The sequence below is a fragment of the Ipomoea triloba genome, chromosome 3 (assembly GCF_003576645.1).
Source record: "Ipomoea triloba cultivar NCNSP0323 chromosome 3, ASM357664v1".
In the NCBI taxonomy this organism is placed as follows: Eukaryota; Viridiplantae; Streptophyta; class Magnoliopsida; order Solanales; family Convolvulaceae; genus Ipomoea; species Ipomoea triloba.
This window is the reverse complement of record NC_044918.1, coordinates 1,851,561-1,873,038: the sequence shown is the minus strand read 5'-3', so window position 1 is coordinate 1,873,038 and position 21,478 is coordinate 1,851,561. Positions and strand designations below refer to the sequence as shown.

The 21,478-nt window shown below is 39.1% G+C and overlaps 2 protein-coding genes across 2 annotated transcripts; one reads left to right on the top strand and one right to left on the bottom strand.

The window, feature by feature from the left end:
• Positions 1–3,965: 3,965 nt before the first annotated feature.
• Positions 3,966–4,529, bottom strand: LOC116012123. Its single transcript, XM_031251593.1, has one exon. The coding sequence runs from the start codon at positions 4,527–4,529 to the stop codon at positions 3,966–3,968; it is 564 nt and encodes a 187-aa protein (XP_031107453.1).
• An 11,662-nt stretch (positions 4,530–16,191) lies between these two features.
• Positions 16,192–17,815, top strand: LOC116012065. Its single transcript, XM_031251534.1, has 2 exons — positions 16,192–16,851; positions 17,360–17,815. The coding sequence occupies exons 1-2, from the start codon at positions 16,224–16,226 to the stop codon at positions 17,440–17,442; spliced, it is 711 nt and encodes a 236-aa protein (XP_031107394.1). The 5' UTR covers positions 16,192–16,223; the 3' UTR covers positions 17,443–17,815.
• Positions 17,816–21,478: the final 3,663 nt, after the last annotated feature.

Below are 21,478 nucleotides of genomic sequence, written 5' to 3'. Positions count from 1 at the left end.
TTGGGCCTCCTTTTCACCCCCCAGCCGTTATTCCACATTCTCAATATATATTTGTATATATATATATGGACCATTCTTCTCAGAGCCATAAATTATACCATTTACCAGGGTCTATCTTGCATATGTAATTGACACATTCTGTACCTGTTGACAGTTTGAGTATTCGTAACTATCATATTATGTGTCAACAATTATTGTGGATATGATTGGTTGGTTCGGTTAGGCAACATAACGGTTTTGTCAAATAGCTATAATAGCCTAGTTCAATCTCATCATAGCAAGTGAGGCTAACTACATGTATAAATCTCTCGACCACGTCTAGCCAGTCTAGTCCCTCAAACGTTGACCTAACGTGCTAAAGTTTGAGTTTTCAGTGAACAGCCCTGTAACTCCATCACAAACAAAACAAAATTTAAAAAATACCAAAATATTTTTTAGCCTAGTGACATAAAATACTCATTTTCAAGTTAAAATTTTGTCAAATACTAGACGAATATTGTTTTCACATGATGTAAAAGACGCACCATATTTAACACTATTGGTGTAGTCACCACTAAATCAAAGAAGATCTCTGGGCAGCATGCAGGCATCACACTCATCAAGACCTAATGGTCCATGATGGGCATGAGAATTGACAAGCAAGTGAGTTTTTCTGTACGATTTTGAGCTGGGATTTCATGGGGAGATTGAGTGGGCATGCAAGCTTAACAAATAATGATTTGAAAGATTCTCTACATTGAAAATATCTTTCAACAAAACGAATAATTTGTACTAGATGACAAACAGAAAACCCAAAAAAAATTAAAAGTGTCATTGTCAATGAAGAGGCCAGTGGGTAACTATGTTACTGTAACCTTTCCTGCTGCTAAGAAGCCACGGCTCGTGCCGTTTTAGAGTCAGTAGCGAAACCTTTGGCATGCAAAACGACAAGAAGATGTTCTTTAGCTAAATTTAAGGTAGAGTTATGTATTATACTTGATGAATTGCTGCTTCTACTTTTGCCTTCTGCGACCTTACATGTATGGGCGTCATGTCTTGTCGATCAGCGGCCGATTGATTCCTCAAACATGGGCTAAAGACTTGGGCTTCACTTACATGTATTCCCTAGTAGTGGGTTGAGCCTTTTGGGCCGAGGCAACCTCTTGTATTCCATCATCGCCCCTGAAAAATTCGTTATTATCTTATGAATATTTATTTTTTATGTACTGAATATTCATTATTTCGTAATATACCGGGTGGATGGTGTATTAGGACTCTGGTCAACTTTGTTCTTATGAACTGGTCGAACCACTAGCCCTCGGCTATGGTGCAACATGGGTGGCCTTCGGAGGCCCAAAAGCAGTACGAATAAGGTGGAAGTCCGCAATCAACAGTCCACAATCAACAGGATATGGAGCAGTCTTAAATCTTTAGGCCAACTGTTTCACTTAATAAAGGTGCCTACAATCCAGCAAGGAATTCACAATCATTATTGCATGGAGCTGTGTGGACCAAAAATGAAAAGTACATTATTTTTGTACTGAAGGTACATTATTTGATATATACTGTCAAATAATATACCTACAGTACAAAAATAATGTACCTTCAGTATAAATATAATATACTTTTTATTTTTGCTGGTCCATGCAATAATTTGCCGGAGATTAGTCACTATGTTCGACTGTGGAAATCTTGGGATACACCCAAAAAGTAAATTAAGGCAAATGAAATTTATGTGGTATAATGATTGAAAAAATGGATAATCAGTTGATAAATTAAAGCAGCAGCCAATGTGAATCCTCCTTTGCGGAAAGGAATATATAGCTGCTCTGCAACTGGGCAATGGTTAAAGAATAGTTGAATGGCAAGAAGGAAACAATCGAAGCAGCAGCCAATGTGAATCCTCCTTTGCGGAAAGGAATATATAGCTGCTCTGCAACTGGGCAATGGTTAAAGAATAGTTGAATGGCAAGAAGGAAACAATCGAAGCAGCAGCCAATGTGAATCCTCCTTTGCGGAAAGGAATATATAGCTGCTCTGCAACTGGGCAATGGTTAAAGAATAGTTGAATGGCAAGAAGGAAACAATCGAAGCAGCAGCCAATGTGAATCCTCCTTTGCGGAAAGGAATATATAGCTGCTCTGCAACTGGGCAATGGTTAAAGAATAGTTGAATGGCAAGAAGGAAACAATCGAAGCAGCAGCCAATGTGAATCCTCCTTTGCGGAAAGGAATATATAGCTGCTCTGCAACTGGGCAATGGTTAAAGAATAGTTGAATGGCAAGAAGGAAACAATCGAAGCAGCAGCCAATGTGAATCCTCCTTTGCGGAAAGGAATATATAGCTGCTCTGCAACTGGGCAATGGTTAAAGAATAGTTGAATGGCAAGAAGGAAACAATCGAAGCAGCAGCCAATGTGAATCCTCCTTTGCGGAAAGGAATATATAGCTGCTCTGCAACTGGGCAATGGTTAAAGAATAGTTGAATGGCAAGAAGGAAACAATCGAAGCAGCAGCCAATGTGAATCCTCCTTTGCGGAAAGGAATATATAGCTGCTCTGCAACTGGGCAATGGTTAAAGAATAGTTGAATGGCAAGAAGGAAACAATCGAAGCAGCAGCCAATGTGAATCCTCCTTTGCGGAAAGGAATATATAGCTGCTCTGCAACTGGGCAATGGTTAAAGAATAGTTGAATGGCAAGAAGGAAACAATCGAAGCAGCAGCCAATGTGAATCCTCCTTTGCGGAAAGGAATATAAGCAGCAGCCAATGTGAATCCTCCTTTGCGGAAAGGAATATATAGCTGCGCCAATGTGAATCCTCCTTTGCGGAAAGGAATATATAGCTGCTCTGCAACTGGGCAATGGTTAAAGAATAGTTGAATGGCAAGAAGGAAACAATCGACGCAGTAATTTAGTACGGATTGGTGGGACAAGAATCTTGATGATGGTGCCAAAGAATTTTAGTAATCCTAGTACTGAATACTGCTGTAAACACAGCAGGCTTTACGAAAAGTGAGTATGGGCCATCCATCGTACACACCAAAATGTCAATAAGCCTGAGTGAATAGGAGAACAAGAAAGCATATGTGAACAAGGTTAGCCCAACAAAAATGTACGTAAAGTGGCTCTCTATGACCTTTTAATGAGGTGAGAAAACAATTCTTAGAGCATTTTTCATAGTTGTAGTTTTTGAAGAGTTATTGCAGATTAGGAAAGAAACAATGAGAGAGAAAAAAAAAAGTTTGCCAACAAAAACAAAAAAAGAAGAAAAAAAAGAAGAAGATACAGAATAACCTCATTTATTCTCTTTTCTCACACTCTTTCATTCATGTTTTCTCAAAACCACACCAAGATCTATTGATAGAGATGCTCTTAGAGTTGATAGACACTTTTCTTATTATTTTCTTCTGATCCATCTCTTATTATGTGACATTATTTAACTAGTGGGGTAGAGAAATCACATCAAGAAAGGAATATGTTTGAGATAATTCAAAAGGACTAAGAAGCATTTTCCTTCTAGTCTTTTCGTTAAAGATGTATGTGACCTGTTCGAGAAGAGTGACTAAGCTTACTGGCCAATTATACTTTAACTGTAATTTTAAACTTTTATATTCAATTCTGTATTTTTTTTATTTGAGTGGCAAGAGAAACCAAAGAACTCTAAAGAGACAAATCAAACTCACACCTCAAATCAAATAAAAAAGGTCAATACATTATTTTGACTGAAGTCAAACTTATAATAACCTAATTAACTAGGCCGGGTTGCAGTTTTCAAAAAAAAAAAAACTAGGCCGGGTTGCCTGTCTATTATTATTATACCATTTTCCCATTAATTGGTTTCTATCATGCCAAAATCTGTAAACTGCAACAATTTTCAGATACATAATCTCTTCTTGTCCAAAAGAGCCGAAAAGCAAAATGAGAACACGAAAATGTAAAGAAACATGAATCTCAATGTCTGCCGGTCTCCGCCATTTTTTCCGATTCATTCCACAAGCTCCGGCGACAGTTTCCCACCCGGTTTCTTCCGCTTATCCGCTCGGGAGTCCAACCACAATACGTTCGAAACTTCCTCGGAGCTCCACCCGGCCTGTCGGAGCGAATCCGACAAACGATCCGCTTTTACCAGGAGAGAATCCATAACCGCCTGGTTATCTAACAACGCAAATTCGCCGACGATGAACGGACACGACGACACGTGTACGATCTCGGCCACGTCCGATTCGTCCCACCCGCCTTGTTTCAACGTCGATCCGATCTGTTCTATGTACTTCTCTACCCATTTCGGCGTTTCGGATCTGGGCACGTAAAATTTCGGGTCGGGTGACGTGGAGGACGAGGAATTATTAGACGTCTTTTGCCGCCATTCCACGGCGGCGTCGCTCCAGAACTCCGCCCATCGCGGCGTCAGTCCGGGCTGCTGACGTGGCGTGTCGAGACTTTTCCTTGATGACGTGGCGGTCCGGGCTGCTGCTCTAGCAGAGAGGCGCCGCAGACCCGCCAAGTGAGCCTGGTTTAGCCCGGCCATTTTCCGGCCAACGTCCACCATCGCCGCCGTTTCAAGAACTGCTTTTAGGCAATCGAGTACAATAACGGTAACGGTATTACAGAATATAGTACAGAGAAAACTATTCTTTGTCCCTGTAATGGTGAGGGAGACATGGGAATAGGAAAAAGGAAAATAATGAGATGAGATGGTAAAGAAAGGCGAGCTTTTATAGCAATGGCAGTGGAGTAGGGGCCGCCATGAGATTTCTCCGTTGCCAATTCCTTCTTTTTTAATTTTTTTTCTTAGTAATTAGGAAACCCGCCGCCACTATAGCACACTGGTATGATTTTGTGATTTTAACAGATAAATTATTACAAAAAAGTTAACCAACCAAATAGATAAATCAATTTAAGTTACATAATTGGTCCCCGAAGCAATCAAAGACCTACCCGACTAACCACGATGTGCCCATGCATGTGGTTACTAGGCATAATGCAGTGTTGGTGGCTACAGCCATGGCAACCAGGCAAAATACATTGCCTAGTGTCCACGGGTAGGTATAAAGCATGGCCGGATTTTTGAGGCGTGCAAAATGGACAACAACACATAGCCTCAAATTTTAGAGGCCCAATATTTATTTTTGACCTAACTATTTAAAGAAAAAAACTACAATTAATCCTAAAACAACGGCTTATGTTGTCTATTTTGGGCCTAATATTGTTTCCTGGCGGTCCTCGAGACAACGTTCTGTGTCTCGGTCCTCCACTGAGGCTGAGTATCGGGCCCTTGCAAATTCGGCTGCTGAGGTTCAGTGGATTCTCAACTTGCTTGGTGAGCTTGGGGTGCGGTTGCCTGCTCCGCCCACGTTGGTGACGGATAATTTGAGTGCTACTTATGTTTGCAAGAATCCGATTTTTCATTCTCGCATGAAACATTTGGCTCTGGATTATTTCTTCGTTCGTGAGCTGGTTACTTCTGGTGCAATGCGTGTTCGCTATGTTAAGTCCTCCGACCAGGTTGCTGATGTGTTGACCAAGCCGCTTACTGCTCGGCTATTTTCTGGGTTCCGTCTCAAGCTTGGTCTCATTGATGGAGCCTCAATCTTGCGGGGGCGTGTTAGGCCTTAGTCTGTGGTTGCTTGTTTACCTATTCTTTTGTTTCTGTTAGTTTGTTTCCACTTCTTGTGCTTTGTACTGTGTATATAATTGCTTCCTGATGTCAATAATATTTGTCATGTTCTGAATTCCTACAATCAGTTCTCTCTCCTAATTAATACCTAATTAATTGAGCATGGCAGAACCATTCTGTTTACCAATGACACAGATGATGTCTCAATCCGTGAATCTGTAAAAATAACTTGAAGTAAAAATCATATATTTTACGGATTGATTTTAAAATTTGCGCTTATACTTTTGACATAGTCTCATTTATTTATAATAGGGCCACAAAAATTTAAAAATCTACGAGTACAAAGACAACCTTGTAATCTTCGAGTTACAAACTCAATAGTTTGACTTCTCAGAATAATTTTAGTAATAGATACACATGCATGTGCAAGCTAGCATGCATGGTTTCTTCCATTTGAATAGTGCTAACTACAGAAACATGTGCATTACTTAGCCAATTCAATTAAGCAACCAAACACGTAATACCACACAGAAAACACCGCAGCGCATCAACGTAGAGCTGCAAAAGTCAAGGCGGCTATAGATGTCGTTAAACTGTCACTAACCCTTGCAGCCATGAGGTTTAAGAAAAAAGTAGAATGATTACAAGAGCATGTGATCAATGTTAATTGAGAAGTAGCCAAGCACATATGTGCAGATCGAGCTAGGGCGACGTTGGATGACGCGATTTCCGACATGCAAAACCTGCTACGTGCGTAGGGGCGCCTTTGAATTCTTGTCCTAAATCGATCTCTCCCACGTTGATAGTGTCGGGGAGTGTATGTATTGTATATAGGGATATATCCAGTTCTTGGTTTAAAGCTGGATTATGGGGGGCGTGTGGTTCAAATGGGTTGCTTTTCTAGTGAAAATGACCAGAGAATTGAAAACTATTTCCCATCCGTCAACCTAACCTATAAAGCTAACTTGATTTGATCAATCACTTTATAACTTGATTTGATCAATCATTTTATGATTTAAAGGGAAAGTCCGCAATTGCTACTCAAATGTACTCTTTGGTTGAAGTTAGTTCTATAATTTTAATCTGTCAAAATTCACAAAAAGTAAATCAATTTATATTGTCTATAACTGATTAATCACTTCATAATGAGCATAAAATAATCTCACCCCTAAAATTTGCAAATGCTAGTGCCACATAGAGTTGCCTTATGTCTCAACATATCGGAACCCCGCATTCTTCGGATTCGAAATGATATATTCTCCAACTAGATTGTCCATATTTTACCGGTTCCTATCCCATAATAAAGCGAATTTAAAACCTTATGGAGTTATAGTTATCAACTAATTGGTTGATCAATTCAGTTATGATTGTCTCCATGTCACTCACTACTTGGTATGATAGGCATATGTAGGACTGTGCATCGGTCGGTTCGGTTCGGTTCGGGTGGGGGTATGGCTAAACCGTGCGGATTTCGGTTTGAAGAACTGAAACCCAAACTGTGTAAATATTTCTTAAAACCCTTCGGTTTTTTGCTATTCGGTTTCGGTCGGTTTGATCGGATATCCGACTAAATTTCGGATTATGCAAAATCAGATTAAATTTAAAAATATAAAGTAATTATAATTACAAACTAAATGTCAAAGTTTGAAAATAGTTACACATTACTACATTAGTACATAACTTACAAGCCAAAGTGCCAAAATGTGAATAATGTGATATCAAAATGACATAAGTACAAAACCCAAAAAGGCAAAAACTATGCAGATTGAAATAAGTTTTTCAGAATTACAAATCCACATAAATCATAATCAGTTTTCAGATTTACAGCATGACAATCAAACTACTCCAGTTGTCCAGCATTCAAAAAGCCATCATGAATTCCTGATCCTCCTAGTATTCTACTCTAATAATTAATACCCTTCTACAATTACTCTTCTTCCTGTTAAAACTTAACAAAAATTAGTAACGACATAAACAACAAATCAAAAATAGTAATTACTTAATAAATGAGCATATGAGATTATGAAGTATTGAAGTTGGCTCAGCAAGCTTTTTATCCATATCAATTTCTGGATTAAGGGCAAATTGCATCAATGTCACCATGAGCAACATACCAGCTTAATCCTTATTTCAGTATCTGGTGGAAGCTTCATCATTGCCATAATATAAATTGCCAAAAATAAATATATCATTGCTATAATAAGTTAATAACATTACCACTTTACCAAATAGGCAAATATAATAAGTTAATAACATTACCACTTTACCAAATAGGCAAATATAGGGCAGCAACTTTACCAACTTACAAGTTAGTAAGTTACCAAGCCTCATCAAGGGCAGCAACTTACAAGTTACAAGTTACCAAGCCTCATTGTCTCAACGCAACTTACAAGTTACAAGTTACCAAGCCTCATTGTCTCAACATCAGAATTCATAGTTAGTTCAATAAAAGATATATCATATAAAGTATAGAGAAGACAATTACAGGAATTGTTGCAAGTGAAGAACCAGCAGTCCTCCCACCAGATGTACTTCTACCCTCAACATTAAACTCTACAACAAATTCAATAATTACAAGAATGTGAGAATTCAGTTAATTGAAAAAACTGAAATTGAAAGATTGAATTAAAGAATACAGTTAGAGAATCATTTACCTTTCTCAAATCTTTCTAATTCTTCCAGATTTTCCTCAATTGATAGAGGGGTATTTGGCAGCCTAAGCCAATCCTGAGTACAAACCAAGGCTTCCACAATTTTAGGAGTTAAAGAACTCCTAAAAGAATCTAAAACCCTCCCAGATGTACTGAAGGCAGACTCTGAGGCAACAGTTGAGATTGGTATAGCTAAGACATCCCTAGCAAGCTTAGATAGGATAGGAAATCTTGCAGAATTAACCTTCCACCATCTCAATATATCAAATGAATTTTCCTCTTCAACTATTGCCTCAGATAAATAATGTTCCAACTCAGTTTTTTTCCTCCCACCACTTTCCATTCTTTGTTTCTTAATTTGGGACTTCAACCAATGTTGTGGCCTCCCAACTGGGGCAGATGCAGACTGAACAGTCTCAATAGAAGAACCAACAGAACCAGAACCAGAACTAGAACTAGAACTAGAACCAAAACCAGAAACAGAACCAGATTGACTGTAACTGACAACATAATCATCAAACAATTCATGCAGAGCAGTCAACAAATTCTCAAGGTAAGTTTTGCCTTTTGCCTCACCATACATATGATTTATCTGAGTTGGCATATATTCTAACTTGTCCCTGGGGTCTAAAATGTTTGCAAAGAAAATCATATAGTTCATTTTATCTATATCACCTCAATATTTTTCAAATTTTGCTTTCATGTTAGCCCCCATTAGTTTCACAGCCCCATCAGCTTCCACCATGCTTTTCAAGATACAGAACAGATCAGATATCTCAGAAAAAAAAGTATTAGATGTCACATACAAGGACCCTGAAATTCTGATAGTCATTTCATAGAAACATTTCAACAATGTCACCAAACTGTTCACAGAATCCCAATCATGTAATTCAGGAATAGAATCACCTAAATCAGATTTAAATGAATTGTCACTCTCCTCATAGGCCTCAAACACTTTCTGATATATAACAGCAGACTTTAACATCAAATAGGTGGAATTCCACCTTGTTGGCACATCAAGACACAAAGAAGAATTCTACTCAATACCAATTAAGTCTGACAAATCCCTAAATTTCTTCAACCTAGCAGGTGAGTTTCTGACATATCTAACAACCTCCCTAACCTTCTTTACAACAGTATCACACTCTTTCAGACCATCTTGAACAACCAAATTCAGAATATGGGCAATGCATCTCATGTGAAGATACTTACACTTCACAGTAGATGATCCCCAAGACAACAATTTCCTTTTTAAAAAACCAAGGGCAGTATCATTTGATGAAGCATTATCTACTGTCACAGTAAACACATTCCTAAGCCCCCACTCAAGCAAACAAGTTTCAAGAGCTTTTGCAATATACTGACCCTTGTGTGATGTGACAGGGATAAAAGAGATAATTTTTTTATGTAGCTTCCTCTCTTCATCTATAAAATGTGCAGTGACTACCATATAATTGATCCTTTGAATATATGTCCAAGAGTCAGTTGTAATACTGACTCTTTGAGTGTTTCCCCTAAACAAACACTTCAACTTCAGTTTCTCTTCTTCATAAATGACATGGATGTCCCTATTGACTGTCCACCTAGATGGAATTTTAAACCTAGGACAAGCCACTGCAATAAACCTCTTAAACCCTTGCCCCTCCACAAATATAAAGGAAAGTTCATCTATTATAATAATTTCTATCAAGGCTCTCCTAATAGAATCCTGACTAAATACCCAAGTCCCTAACCTCCCACAGTTGGTTCATCTGAATCAGAGTTGACAACAACTTGAAATGTCAAAAGAGACTGCCTAATGTCTTTAGAGTGAGGGTTTTTCATACAACTAAGTATGTGGGCCCTTAAAGATGAAGTACCATGCATTTTGGTTTGACATTTGTATATCTTTGCACAATAGATACACTTAGCTTCTGTAATAACATCATTAATATCAGACAACCTCTGAAAATGATCCCAAACCTTAGATCTGACCTCAACCTCTTTCCTTTTCTTCTGAGGAACTGCAGTAGTAGGCATCACATTCTGTTGAGCATTTGTTTCAACAGTTTGAGCTTCCACCACTGTTGCTCCATGAACTGAAGAATTGGTAGGTTCAGAGCCAGTACCAGGCATACTGATATTTTCCATCTAAAAAGCTGGAACAATATCAGTATACATAGTAGGAAATGGGAAACATAATACAGATTACAGAATTCCATTAGAATTCCACATTTAAGAGTGTAGCACTAAATAGTGCAACACAATTCCATCAGGCATTCATCAAAGACATTTACAAATGTCTCTAAATGCTCATCATATGGACAGGACAACATATAGCCACATAGCATGCATTCAGCTTCCACATAACAAATTAAAGACAATCAGAGATCATCATTTAGTATTGTAGTCAGTGCTTCCACAAAAACAATAAATCTCATACTCAGAAATTCAGATTTCAGAGCATATAAAATTAAAATCACAACTCACAATTCAGAATTCAGTTTCAGTATTGTAGTCAGTGCTTCCACCAAAACAATAAATCTCATACTCAGAAATTCAGATTTCAGAGCATATAAAATTAAAATCACAACTCACAACTTAGAATTTAGTATTGTAGTCAGTGCTTCCACAAAAACAATAAATATCATAATCAGAAATTCAGAAAGTCAGTGCTTCCACAAATCACAACTCAATGTCTCAGATTATATCACAAATTAACAATAAATCTCATAATACAATATAATGAATCATTCACAAATTAAAATAACTAGGGTTGGCGATTTACTTGTTTTCTCACACAATTTCCCCGGAGAACAAGGGCCTTCAATACAGTCAATACTTCAGTTTGAGTCTTAGAAAGTAGAAACCACCTGCGTGACTGCGTCCACCACTCCACCAGTCAACAACGGCTTCGGGCTTCCACCGGACCACCACCACAGAGATTCAGAGATTCAGAGACACTCAGAGAAAGGGCTTCCACCAGACTCTCAAAGATTGAGAGAACTCAAAACTCAAAGTCTCAACTCTCAAGTCTCAAAAAACGGGACTGAGATATGAGAAACCCTAGGGCGAGAACTGAGAGACAGAGAGAGTCGCAATCGAGAGATTACGCAGTCGAAGTGGAATGAGAAACCGTAGGGCAGATCATAAAACGATGGATATATATACATACATAGCACGACACCTTTTAGTACTAAGCATAGCTAACCCTAGTGTACATCGGGTTTTCGGGCGGTTCGGGTGGGCAAAATACATACCCAACCCGTTTAATTTTAACCGTTTTGTTTCATGGGTTGGGTCGGTTCACGCATATCGGGCTTCGGACTTCGTCGGTTGCGTCGTTTCGGTCGTTCGGGTCGGGTATACCCGTCGGGTGGGTCGGGTATGCACACCCCTAGGCATATGAGAACATGAATAGATATCACGTAATAGTATTTTCTAAAGATATTATGGAGTAGAAGCTAGTTAAGTAGGCAAATTATACTATGGGACCATGCCTCATATTGCAAGGTGAATCATTTATAAATGTTTATTTCTAATTGACAGGGTAATTGGGTACCCGACCCGGAACCATTGTCGTAACCAAGACAGTTGCCGTTCAAACTACCAAGACACCTCACTCCTCAGCATTAATGCGCAACGGTCCAACTCCTCAGCATTGATGGCCAACGTTCAGCTCCTCAGCATTGATGACCGACGTTCAGCTCCTCAGCATTCAACACCTCAGGTATTGATGTCCAACGTTCAACTCCTCATCAATGCTCCGTTACTGAGCTGAAAGGAATAAAAGGACTCACAACCACATAGTGAGGGGGACACTTCTTACTGGACAAAACAACACTGAATTCATCTGTACACTGAGCACTACGCTCTGAGCCCTGCTCTCCATACTGTACTCAAATACTTGATAACACTCAATTACATTCAAATAAGATACCGGTAACACATTATTACTGTCATTGGTGCTTTCATTGAGAGCCGAGATCAGATCTCAGGCTAAAATCACAAAATAAAAAAACCACTCAGTTCATCTCATCACTATCAATGGCATCTGGATCCAGCAGCTCGCACACACCTAGTCAGGTGAACAAGGGTCACCCCTCGGGTGATCTTCGTGAGCAGCTCAACAGTAACCATGGAGGTGACCTTCGCAGCCAACTCAACAACAACAACCGCAGAGAAGGTGACCTCCGTACCCAACTCAACGACAACCATGGTGGTGGCCGTACTCCCCTCCCAGCAACTGCTGCTCCCGCCTAGGTGGTGGACCTTCAAGCAGCAGCGCAGGTCATCCAACAGGCGGCGGCGACGATGGCCCAACTAGTCGCAGGAATGCAAGGCCAGATCTTACCACCACCACCCCCTCTGGAGGAAGAAGTGCAATCTCCGAGGTAAAACAGAACTCTGGGGGTGCAAGGATCCTCCAATAGAGGTCCCCGTGCCCAAGCAGGAAAGGCAGTAACCAAACGACCATCTGGAGAAAGGATGGGCGAATCTGGTGGATTGGCTCCGCGTCACTCCACTAGACACAAAACACCACAGGAAGGCCTGGTGGAAAGACTCCAAAGGCAGATAGATGATTTGGGAAAGAAAGTAGAAGCAAGAGAACACTCACCAGAACCGGAGGTAAGAATGGCCGCTCCATTCTCTCCTGACATAATGGAAGTTCCTCTTCCAAAAGACTTTCGACTACCCACCATCAATGCCTACACTGGCACTTCAGATCCGCGTACCCATATGACAAGATACAAGGCAGCCATGGTCATGATTGGGGCAAGCGATGCCATAATGTGCAGAGCGTTCTTGTCCACTTTGGACGGGACTGCTCAAGATTGGTTTAACACAATCCCAGACGGATCAGTTCAGACTTTTGCAGAGCTATCCAAAAGTTTCTTGTCTTATTTCTCAGGGAGTATACAACATAAGAAACCATTCTCACATCTCGGTGGGGTAAAGCAGGATAAGGGAGAAAGCCTGCGAGACTTCTTAAGCAAATGGAAAAAAGAAGTCAACAACGTATATGACTTCGATTCGAAGGCAGCAATTCTCATCTTCATCCAAGCACTGAGGTCAGGCGATTTCCACAAACAACTGAACACCCACCACCCACGCTCTTATGAAGAACTCATGAGAACGGCCAACCGGTGCGCAGACGCAGAAGAGGCTGACAGGAGAAAGAAGGATGAGGAGGAAGGACGAAAGAGTGAGCGACCTAATAAAGCTGGTCCGCCCAGCCAGGCACCACGACCAAACCAACCACCCTCAACGAAGGGAAGAGACGAGCATTCTCGTCTCGCCCCACCGCGGCACTTAACACCGCTTACTCACCCGGTTAGCGTGATTCTAAGTCACGCTGAGGAAATGGGAATGGTGCATTTTCCCTCAGCACCAGCATTCGTTGAGTGTCCGGGACAGTACCAGCATCAACAAAGCCTACCCGACAATGTGTGGCGAAAGGAAGAAGATCCTGAGTCTTCAGCTTCCAACACCAAGAAGAGGAGGTGCGACCTGGGCGAGGAAGCAAGAAACAGTGAGCTAGAGGAAAAGTCCGTGCAACGCAAAAAACATGTAATTCGCTGATGGTCGGTCAAAAACTCTCCAATTTGGCCGAAGTCAGTCCTCGGCCAAGTTTGGCCGAGGTCAGTCCTCATCCAAAATTTAAAAAAAAAACAATAATAATAATATAATTGGCCGAGGTCAGTCCTCGGCCAACACTTGGTCGAGGCCTGACCTCGGCCAACACTTGGTTTGAAGTCGGCCACCTCATCAAGTGGCTCCTCAAGTAGCGTCACCTCATCAAGCTGGTGTGACCTCATCAAGTGGCGCTGCTCCTCATCAAATAAAAAACTCTATTCCCTTATGGCCGGCACGAGATCCGATCTCGCTAGCTACCTGACGGGAGAGTGTTTTCCTGGGTCAAGCCAGTTGCTTGATTTCAAAAACACCACACTCTAGTCCCTTAGGGCTGGCACGAGATCCGATCTCACTAGCTACCTGACGGAGAGCTGACCTTTGACTGAGCCTACGGCTGATCGAAGTGAACTCACACACAGAGCGACAAAAAAAAAAAAAAAGGGCACGGTCACGTACCGTGACCTCGGCGCTGGCCGAAGTCACAAGCCACGTGACCTCGGCACGGTGCCGAGGTACGTGACCTCGGCGCGGGCCGAGGTCACGTATCGTGACTTCGGCGCGGGCCGAGGTCACGTATCGTGACTTCGGCGCGGGCCGAGGTCACGTATCGTGACTTCGGCGCGGGCCGAGGTCACGTATCGTGACTTCGGCACTTGCCGAAGTCATGCGACCTCGGCCCCGCGCCGAAGTAGCGTGACTTCGGCCCAGCGCCGAGGTCACACGACCTCGGCCCCGTGCCGAAGTCACAAGCCATGTGACCTCGGCACGGTGCCGAGGTAGGAAAACAAAAAAAAAAAAAAACAAAAAAAAAATTCCAATAAAATTTCCTTCTAGAATCCAACATACAAAATTTTCAGCACAAGTGCCAAGCTGTTACTCCCTAGCTACCTCAGCCGTTCTCGCCAGCTAGGGAGTGCGGGGCTGGTGACAGGGTAATTGGGTACCCGACCCGGAACCATTGTCGTAACCAAGACAGTTGCCGTTCAAACTACCAAGACACCTCACTCCTCAGCATCAATGCGCAACGGTCCAACTCCTCAGCATTGATGGCCAACGTTCAGCTCCTCAGCATTGATGACCGACGTTCAGCTCCTCAGCATTCAACACCTCAGGTATTGATGTCCAACGTTCAACTCCTCATCAATGCTCCGTTACTGAGCTGAAAGGAATAAAAGGACTCACAACCACATAGTGAGTGGGACACTTCTTACTGGACAAAACAACACTGAATTCATCTGTACACTGAGCACTACGCTCTGAGCCCTGCTCTCCATACTGTACTCAAATACTTGATAACACTCAACTACATTCAAATAAGATACCGGTAACACATTATTACCGTCACTGTTTTTACGTACTACTTTTGCCTAATTGTCAACTGATCAACACCACTTGTTCGAACAACTTCCAATTCAAGAGCACGATCCAACCGACCGCTTCTAGGCATACCGCCCAATTACTAGTACCACCCTAACAAATATATTCAATGTTTATTTCTAACGTACTAAATATTACTCAATTTTTAGATATAGTATACGAAAAATTAAATTTGCAGTGCACTAAAAATGAGTATTCAATATATTAAAAATGAATCTTCAATATACTAAAATTAAATATATGTGTCAATATTTCACATTACAATATGAGTCATGGTTCAAGGTATAATGAATAAATTAAGTACACTACGTCCCTAAAAAAAAGTACATTACGTCAAATGGGCCTCCAACAATAGCCCAATATCTACCCTTAAAAGGAATTAAAGATAGTAGATACTATATGCTATATTATTCTAATTATGGTTATAATCTTAAAATTGATGTATGCTAGAAGTTTAAAATTCAAATTTCAATTAAAATAATAATTGAGTTATACCAAATGGTATACATGATAGTTGACATACAAAATTATGTGCGATGATTTGACCCTAAACTTATAGTCATTATTTGATGTATACACGAAGTAATTTCATTCCTATATAATAACTTGTAAATCACATAAGAAAGGAAAATAGTATTAGAATGACTTTGTGTGATTGACAACTTCTTTCGACTTTAGTTAAGTATTTTGGAGGCTCCATCATATTATAATTGGTTCACTTTGACAACTAATTGTATTGGTCTGGTATTGTCACGTTTTATTTAATTATTTTATAAATATTCATTGTATCCAAGAAGAGTTACTTACGTTCAAAGGTAATAGGGATGGACACTTAACTAATTTAAGATGTATAATACCCACACTTCATTGTTAAGTAATTAACGTTGGCAAGTAGCTCATTTTGATGGTATTAAGTATATGCCAATTGCCATTTAGATATATTCCCAACTCTTCTTTATAAGTAACATTGTACACACGTTACATGTCATTATTGCCAAGCATCATCGCGCTGGCCCCACAAGGCGGGCCCACGGGTCACGGCGTCGGAGGAGGACTGGACGCTTTCTCGCTTTTCACAGGGAACAAATATAGCCCACACGATTTTTCTCATTCGCTACCTTCAAATCAGAACGACCGGGCTCTCCGCCGGGCGCCTTTCGGGCCGGGCCAGAGCGTCTTCGCCATGTCGGACGCCCAAGATGTATTGTCTCTATCCCTGCCGGAGGGAGCGGCGGCGGAAGCTCCTCCCGTTCCGCCGCCGCGCCCTCCGCCGTCGCTCTACAAGCAGAACACGTGGTCGCCGGACACGTTCCGCGACGAGGCGTGGCGGCGCCGGAAGGGCAACCACGGGATCCGCGTGAGGGAGCGCAGCAAGAGCGTGACCGACGAGGACCTCGATGAGCTCAAGGGCTGTATCGAGCTGGGCTTCGGTTTCGACTCGCCCACCATGGATAAACGGTTGTCCGACGCTTTTCCGGCGTATGACCTCTTCTACGCAGTCAATAACAGCTACAACAATTCCGTTTCAAACTCGCAATCTGTATCATCCAACCTCTCCGATTACCCCGCTCCCTCCCCCTCCGGCAGCTCCCACGCCATATTCGGCCCCGGTAATTTCCTCAATCTCCTAACCCCATTATTCTTGTTATTTTGTTGGCTAGGGGCTTTTTAAGTCGAGTCCAATATTCTGTCATGATCCTAGGCACGACTAGGATCTACTATCTAGGACTTAGGTGAGCCAGTCTAGATGGCAACTTATAAAAACAAAAAAAATAATGCATATTTTTTAATGTATATCATATTTTATATATATATATATATTATTTCTCTTATTTATATAAATAAATAAATTTAAATATATAAATAAATAAAAAAAAATTAATAATGTCAACTCTGCAGAATTGGGCTAGTCAATTCGGCTGAATAGACTGTGTTAGCTCTGACAGATCGGTTGTCTAGGGAGTAATTCGTCTCGACCTAGGGACACCTAGACTATCTAGCCTATGGATTTTTGTAACAGTGACTTTTAGTTATGAATTTTGATATATTGATAAGCGCTTGATCATGACAATCGATCAGGTGAAATTGACTGTTGTTGTGTTGGAACAATGGATGCAGGGGAAAATCCACAGGCGGTGAAGACAAGGCTGAGGCAATGGGCACAAGTGGTGGCCTATTCTGTGAGGCAATCTTCAGTTTGATGACCAATTGTAGAAGATGAATTATCATTCTAATCAAAATCAAAGGCAGAACAACATTCGACCAAAAGTAACGAAAACCATCAACCCGTTTCTTAGTACTACATAGTAATATGCTGAGACATGATAACTGTCCGCCGCCGGAGAATATCTTAGAAACGGTTTCATAGTTATTCCTTAAACCGGCGTCTTGTGATGGTGCTCTACACATATCGTTCGTTGTAACGCAAAGGGGAACATAACTTAAAGGCTTTTCTTTGATCCGTTTCAATGGTGTCTTTTGAATATTCTAATTTTGTTGGTGTTTTTAGTCTTCAAGGCATCTGTGCATCTTACTCTAACCACTACTGATTATGTCCATGGCTTTTGGTGCTTTGCTTTGGCTTTTGTTTTCTGCTTTCCATTTCTACTGCGTTTAAGGTAGTGTTACATTCGGTTTCATGTCTGCACTTTGGTTAATGGGATATGAAAACGTCAAAAGTGGTTTCTTTAATTGATTGCATATGCCTTGCACCGCATGTCCTGTCTGTAGAAGTAAGGTAGTAAAAATTATGATAACTTAAACTGGTTTTATCCTTGTGATTCTTTTCTGGCTAAAATAATAAGATTGATTTCTCCCAAAAATGTATAAGATTGACTTCTCATAGAGAGCGTTTAAGATTTTTTAAAGGTCTTTTGATGGGGTTATGTAACAAATTTATTGGTACAATAATTAGGTTCTAACAAAATCTTGTTACTTTTCAATTTTAGAGGTTGAAATATTGGTCACCTATGGGGGAGATAAGTTAATTTTGCCACTACTGATCTAAATATCACATCACTACCTACCATTCGTTATGGTAGATCTAGTCATTAAAGCTCGCCACACCTTGTAAATTTAACCGGCAAAAAGACAACAAGGAGGTAAACTAGTTTAGGTTGTCTAAATGAAGCCAAATCAAGAAAATCAATAATCGTTCGCATCAAGATTTCAATGTTATGCCCCTTGCTCTGCTACTGTGATTAGTAGAACATGACGAAAGTAAAATCGTACAGATTAATATATAGTCCAACCTAGTAAAGAGGTAACTCCTCGGTTACGTGCTTCTTTCAACAATTTGAGCTTATGCAAGAAGGGAGTACGGTGAGATTATATCCCTTGTTCGTAAAGTTTTACCTCCTTAGCGCTTGTTTAAAGCATGAAACAAAAGCAAAAGAAAACCTCAAACATGGGTTTGAAATATCTTGTAGATGGGGTAAAAGAGATCGAACTCAAAAGAATAGTACTTCATACTCTAAAGAAAATCAAACAGGTTTTTCAAAAATATTGTGTTAGCATAGTGATCGAATAAACGAAAAGAGTTAATATTTCAAACATGCATTCCATATTAACATCACATGAGGTATAATATTTATGATTTTATAACTGTTGCAATCAATCAAGAACCGGCCAGTACAACTGTTTGAAATAAGTGAAAATTTGCTAGAAGTGGTAAGAAATTACTATATTGCTTTGAAGTAAGAGTAACTATGAACCCATTACACTTTTTTTTTTTTTTTTCAGGGTTTATGTATATGCTTCTTGCCAAATTAGGATACTAAATTCTTTTTTTTTTTTTGAGTACTACTGATTGATTGAATTCAAAACATAGTAAAAAATCTCCCTAGATATGGCAACAAAACTCCTCGACTTGCTATTCCCATAAATAAGAAACTCTATCCAAAATAAAAAATAAAAAAGAATCAAGCGAACCGCATCGAGGCAGATCACTTGACCGAGAATGAAAATGTCAACTGACTAAGAACGATCACAAACTCCTTGTGCTCACCTATCAATATTAAAAGAAGAATTTCTCTGTAAATAAACACACTTGAGAGGTGTATTTTTGTATATCAGTCATCTATTATAATAATAATAATAATAATAATAATAATAATAATAATAATAATTAAAGGAACCTTAAAAAGTTCTTGTGCCTTGCCCATCCGAATGGGATGAGTGAGCTAAAATTATTAAACAATTAATTTTATTAATTTTTTTTTAAAAAATCATTAATTCATTAGTCAAATTTACTAACACAATTTGTTAACCGCTTATTGTTAAACAAGAATATCATGGATGCATCCACCACCTATGATTTCTATGAGATTTCCGTCTTTGTTGAGTGATTTGAGTCCCATAAACGTCGGACCCATGTGTTCATTTGCTTCCAGCTTTAAACCATTGACTCCTCTATATATATATATATTCATTTGCTTCCAGCTTTAAACCATTGACTCTCTCCATGATCTTCATTGCTCTCCACCATAATGTCTTGATCACAAACTCGGCAACTCGAGAGGATATCAAGAAGTTGCAGTCCATCCACGGAACCTGCAGGCCTCAATATAATGAATCTTATACTTTCTAATATGGCATAACAACATTTCATGGCTCTTTATGTCGGTCTCACATCAACTACTGATGAAAATTTTGGTCATTATATAAATTTTTTGTCAAACTTACACTAATGATTTTGTTTATGTGATGTAGGTATGGTCTAATTTTATAGTTATTTTGGACTATCATAATACTTACAGATTAATAGGATGACATCTCTCTCTCCGTATATGATGTATTTTATATATAAATATAAGGACCAAGAAAATTATGTTAATTATGCACGAAGACATGTTTAGACCATTAAGTGTCCAAGGGATGGTGATTAAAGGTGGTGTGTATCATTCCTTCATTTTCGCCTAACTTAACAATAATGCTCCAACATCTAAATCACCTTACAAATGTTTCAATGTACAAAAACAATATGTTTTATAGGTGGAGAATGCAACAACATTCAAGAATAAGAGGATTTTTTGAGGGATAATTTCATATTAGTCTCACTTCTAACAACTAGCTAGGTACAAAATATATAAAATAACAAATGTAAACTCCTTTCATATGTAAATGCCTTTAGGTTTAATAATTGGTTTCACTTGAATCACTTAAAACTTTTATCACAAGTATATCCTTAGAGTAATCTAAAAAATTGATGTTTTTTCTCTAATTTCTTGTAGGCCCAAGCATCCACCTCAACACCTAGTATCTTACTTAAATTCAAAAACCCTTCCACCCAAATTTTAAAAAAAAATAGTAACAAAATTAAATTTTTAAAATGTTTAAAAAATAAATAAATAAATAATAGCAACAGCGATTAAATAAAAAATCAGCATCCCATAAGCCAAAAACTACCCCTCAACTTTTAGCTCTACAAAAACCTCCATAGAAACATGATGCGATTGCTCTTAAATATTTTTTTTTTTTTGTGTGTGTGACAAAGGAAAATCACAGTACTATCGTAAAGTGTCATGAGATAAACTCCGTTCATGTGTAATAGTTTGTATAATTTCATTACTTACAATTAAAAATGACTTTTAGATAAAATAAAAACTAAACTAATTCATTGCAACACGCTTAATCGTTAGTGCATCAAACATTATTCATAAAATAAATTTAAAAATATGTACAGTGGTGTCTGGTAGTTTGTTACCCGCTGGGATTAGCATTTTAGTTGCACTTCTAATCTGGTGGGGCCAATAAATAAGATTTCTTGCACTTCTAATATTGTAGGGCCAATAAATAAGATTTCTTGCCTTAAATGTTGAATGTTGTTGATTTGAAATATAATCCTCAAATAGCTTAAACGAGATTACTGAATATAACTTAAACCTAACCACGTTTAAATTATTTAATTTATTATTAAGAAAAAACAAGATATATATATATATATATATATATATATATATATATATATATATATATATATATATATATATTATTCTCTCCTAAGTAGAGTTGTAAAAACGAGTTAAACCGGTCGAGTTAACTTGTCTAGCCCAACAATAAAAGCGTGACGGACTTTGATTTTTGGAACTCGCATACTTTATGCATTATTTAGTAAGGCTTATTATTTTATTAGTTACTATTGTGCTTAACAAATACATTAATATTTATTTAAACTATCTAAATTATTTTAACTTGCATTTATTAACTTTTATAATCAAATTCAATATTTTTAGAACT

What these genes read in the sequence shown, in the direction of transcription:
- LOC116012123 (XM_031251593.1), bottom strand. Translation starts at nt 4,529, where the DNA reads ATGGTGGACGTTGGCCGGAAAATGGCCGGGCTAAACCAGGCTCACTTG.
- LOC116012065 (XM_031251534.1), top strand. Translation starts at nt 16,224, where the DNA reads ATGTCATTATTGCCAAGCATCATCGCGCTGGCCCCACAAGGCGGGCCC. An exon ending in CCACGCCATATTCGGCCCCG is followed by an intron (nt 16,852 to 17,359) that starts GTAATTTCCTCA and finishes CAATGGATGCAG; the next exon opens with GGGAAAATCCACAGGCGGTG.